The following is a 2,284-nucleotide window of genomic DNA, read 5'->3' as shown; positions in this document are numbered from 1 at the left end:
GGTGATGGTGGAGGGCACTTGAGGGGAAGAGCACTGGGTGTTGTATGGAAAACAATTTGACAATAAAATATTATGGAGAGAAAAATAAATAAATAAATAAATAAATAAATAAATAAATATTAAAAAATAAAAAGATAAACTGCAGATTATCAGTCCCTGAACTGATTTAAATATCATGACCTAGGTCTTTTAGAGTTTTAAACCCTATTAGTCATATTTTTATCTTGAAACAAAGAATCATATAGGCAGAGAATGTCTCTCTGCTAAAGAGCTTTCTCAGGGCTTGCTTGATGTCTCTGCTCCGCAGACCATAGATGAAAGGGTTCAGCATGGGCGTCACCACCATGTACATCACTGAGGCTATGGCACTTGCCCTGGAGTTATGTGAAGCAGCAGAACTAAGATACACCCCAAGGCATGTACCATAGAACAAAAAGACCACCAACAGATGAGACCCACATGTGGAAAATGCTTTATACTTGCCCCTCGCTGACGAGATTCTCAATATGGAAGATACAATTCTAGAGTAAGAAGAGAGGATGCCAGTGAGTGGAACAACACCCAGAAGTCCACTTGCCAGGTACATGGCCAGGTCATTGAGGAAGGTATCAGAGCAAGCAAGTTGGATCACCTGATTGAGTTCACAGAAAAAGTGCAGGATTTCCAACTCTGTGCAAAATGAGAGTTGCAAAATCATTAAATCATGTAATAGAGAGTCAAAAATACTCAATACCCAGGATCCCAGGAGTAGGATGCCACAGAACTTGGGGTTCATGGTGACCAGGTAGTGCAGGGGGTGACAGATGGCCTCAAACCGGTCATAGGCCATCACTGTCAACAGGAAGTTGTCTAATCCTCCAAAAAGCATGTAAAAGTACATCTGGCTGAGGCAGCCATCATAGGTGATCACTCTGCTCTGCATCTGGATGTTCCACAGCATCTTGGGGACGGTGGTGGAGGTGAAGCAGATGTCTGAAAAGGACAGGCTGGAGAGGAAGAAGTACATGGGTGTGTGGAGGCGGGAGTCTGTGATAATGGCCAGGATGATGAGCAGGTTCCCAGTGAAGGTGACCAGGTACATGGACAGGAACAGCCAAAAGAGCAGTGACTGCAGCTCCCCCTGGTCTGAGAGTCCCAGGAGGATAAACTGTGTAACACGGGTTTGGTTTCTTCCTTCCATGTAACTCATGCAAACAGCTGGAACAGAGACAAGAGCACATTGTAAAGGCACCAGCATGATCACAGAATTAGGAGAAATGCTGTGTTTTCAACATGATGCATTCCTTATTTCTTACACATTCTTACCAGTCTACATCATGTACCAGAAAATTTCAGGGACTCTAAAATGTTCCATGTTTTCTGTGGGGCTGAATCTCTTTGTGATTCTTATTCAGAATCAAAACACTAATTCAAAACAATGTTCTCCATAATCTTCTGAGAGCTTTTTTTCACCCAGCAAAATTTACTAATTATCTTGTAACAAGTGTTGTTGAAAGCTGGCAAAAAGTAGTGGTGTGTATTTGAATACAACAAAACTTAGTCGTAGATCTGTGTGTTTGTGTGTATGTGAGGAACAGAGGGTTAATGAATCAATAAATGATGTTTTCAGTGGTGGTTACAAATAACAAGTAAAATAATTCAGGACAAAGGAGCCCTCAGGGAAAGGGAAACCTGCCATTGTGTCCTGTCTGATCAGGGGCTTCTGGCCTGGAAAACTAAGGGATGTATGAACCATGTGGGTAACTTTGTGAAAACCAGGCAAGGCAGAGAAATCACAAAGAAAAGACCTTGAGTCAGGAGCTCATCCAAAATCATCAGGCAACATCAAAGAGAAATTTGTGAACAGAGCAGCTACCACAAATGGAGGAGGAGTTGGAAGTAAATAAGAGAAGAGCTCAAAGCCTCCTGCATGTGGAAACATTCTAAGGCAATGCATGCTACAGTTTATTGTTGTTTTTATATGCATACGTTATAGATGAACTCTGTCTATAACATGATACATTTTATACAATGTATACAAATGGAACATAATTCTTTCCTCCATAATTCTCTGTCATTCTCTCTTATCCTTACTCTAGGTCTCCACTTGGTTGAAATGCTCCATTTTCTATTGCATAAGACAGCTCCAACCTGCTATGAATGCTCTATGAGTGTGTACTTCACTGATAAATTCTCCTTGCGCTACACACACACACACACACACACACACACACACACGATTATGGGTAGGGAGAGAGAGCATTCTCCTTTATTATAATTCTGTGTACTCTTGTAGCAGAAGCAC

The 2,284-nt window shown here is 41.5% G+C and overlaps 1 protein-coding gene across 1 annotated transcript; it reads right to left on the bottom strand.

Annotated features, from left to right (window-relative positions):
- Positions 1 to 211: 211 nt before the first annotated feature.
- Positions 212 to 1,192, bottom strand: LOC115275137 (olfactory receptor 7A10-like). The gene has a single exon (XM_029918752.1). The coding sequence runs from the start codon at positions 1,187 to 1,189 to the stop codon at positions 212 to 214; it is 978 nt and encodes a 325-aa protein (XP_029774612.1). The 5' UTR covers positions 1,190 to 1,192.
- Positions 1,193 to 2,284: the final 1,092 nt, after the last annotated feature.

The sequence above is a fragment of the Suricata suricatta genome, chromosome 12, assembly GCF_006229205.1.
Source record: "Suricata suricatta isolate VVHF042 chromosome 12, meerkat_22Aug2017_6uvM2_HiC, whole genome shotgun sequence".
Lineage (NCBI taxonomy): Eukaryota > Metazoa > Chordata > Mammalia > Carnivora > Herpestidae > Suricata > Suricata suricatta.
This window is presented reverse-complemented; position numbering and strand designations above follow the sequence as displayed.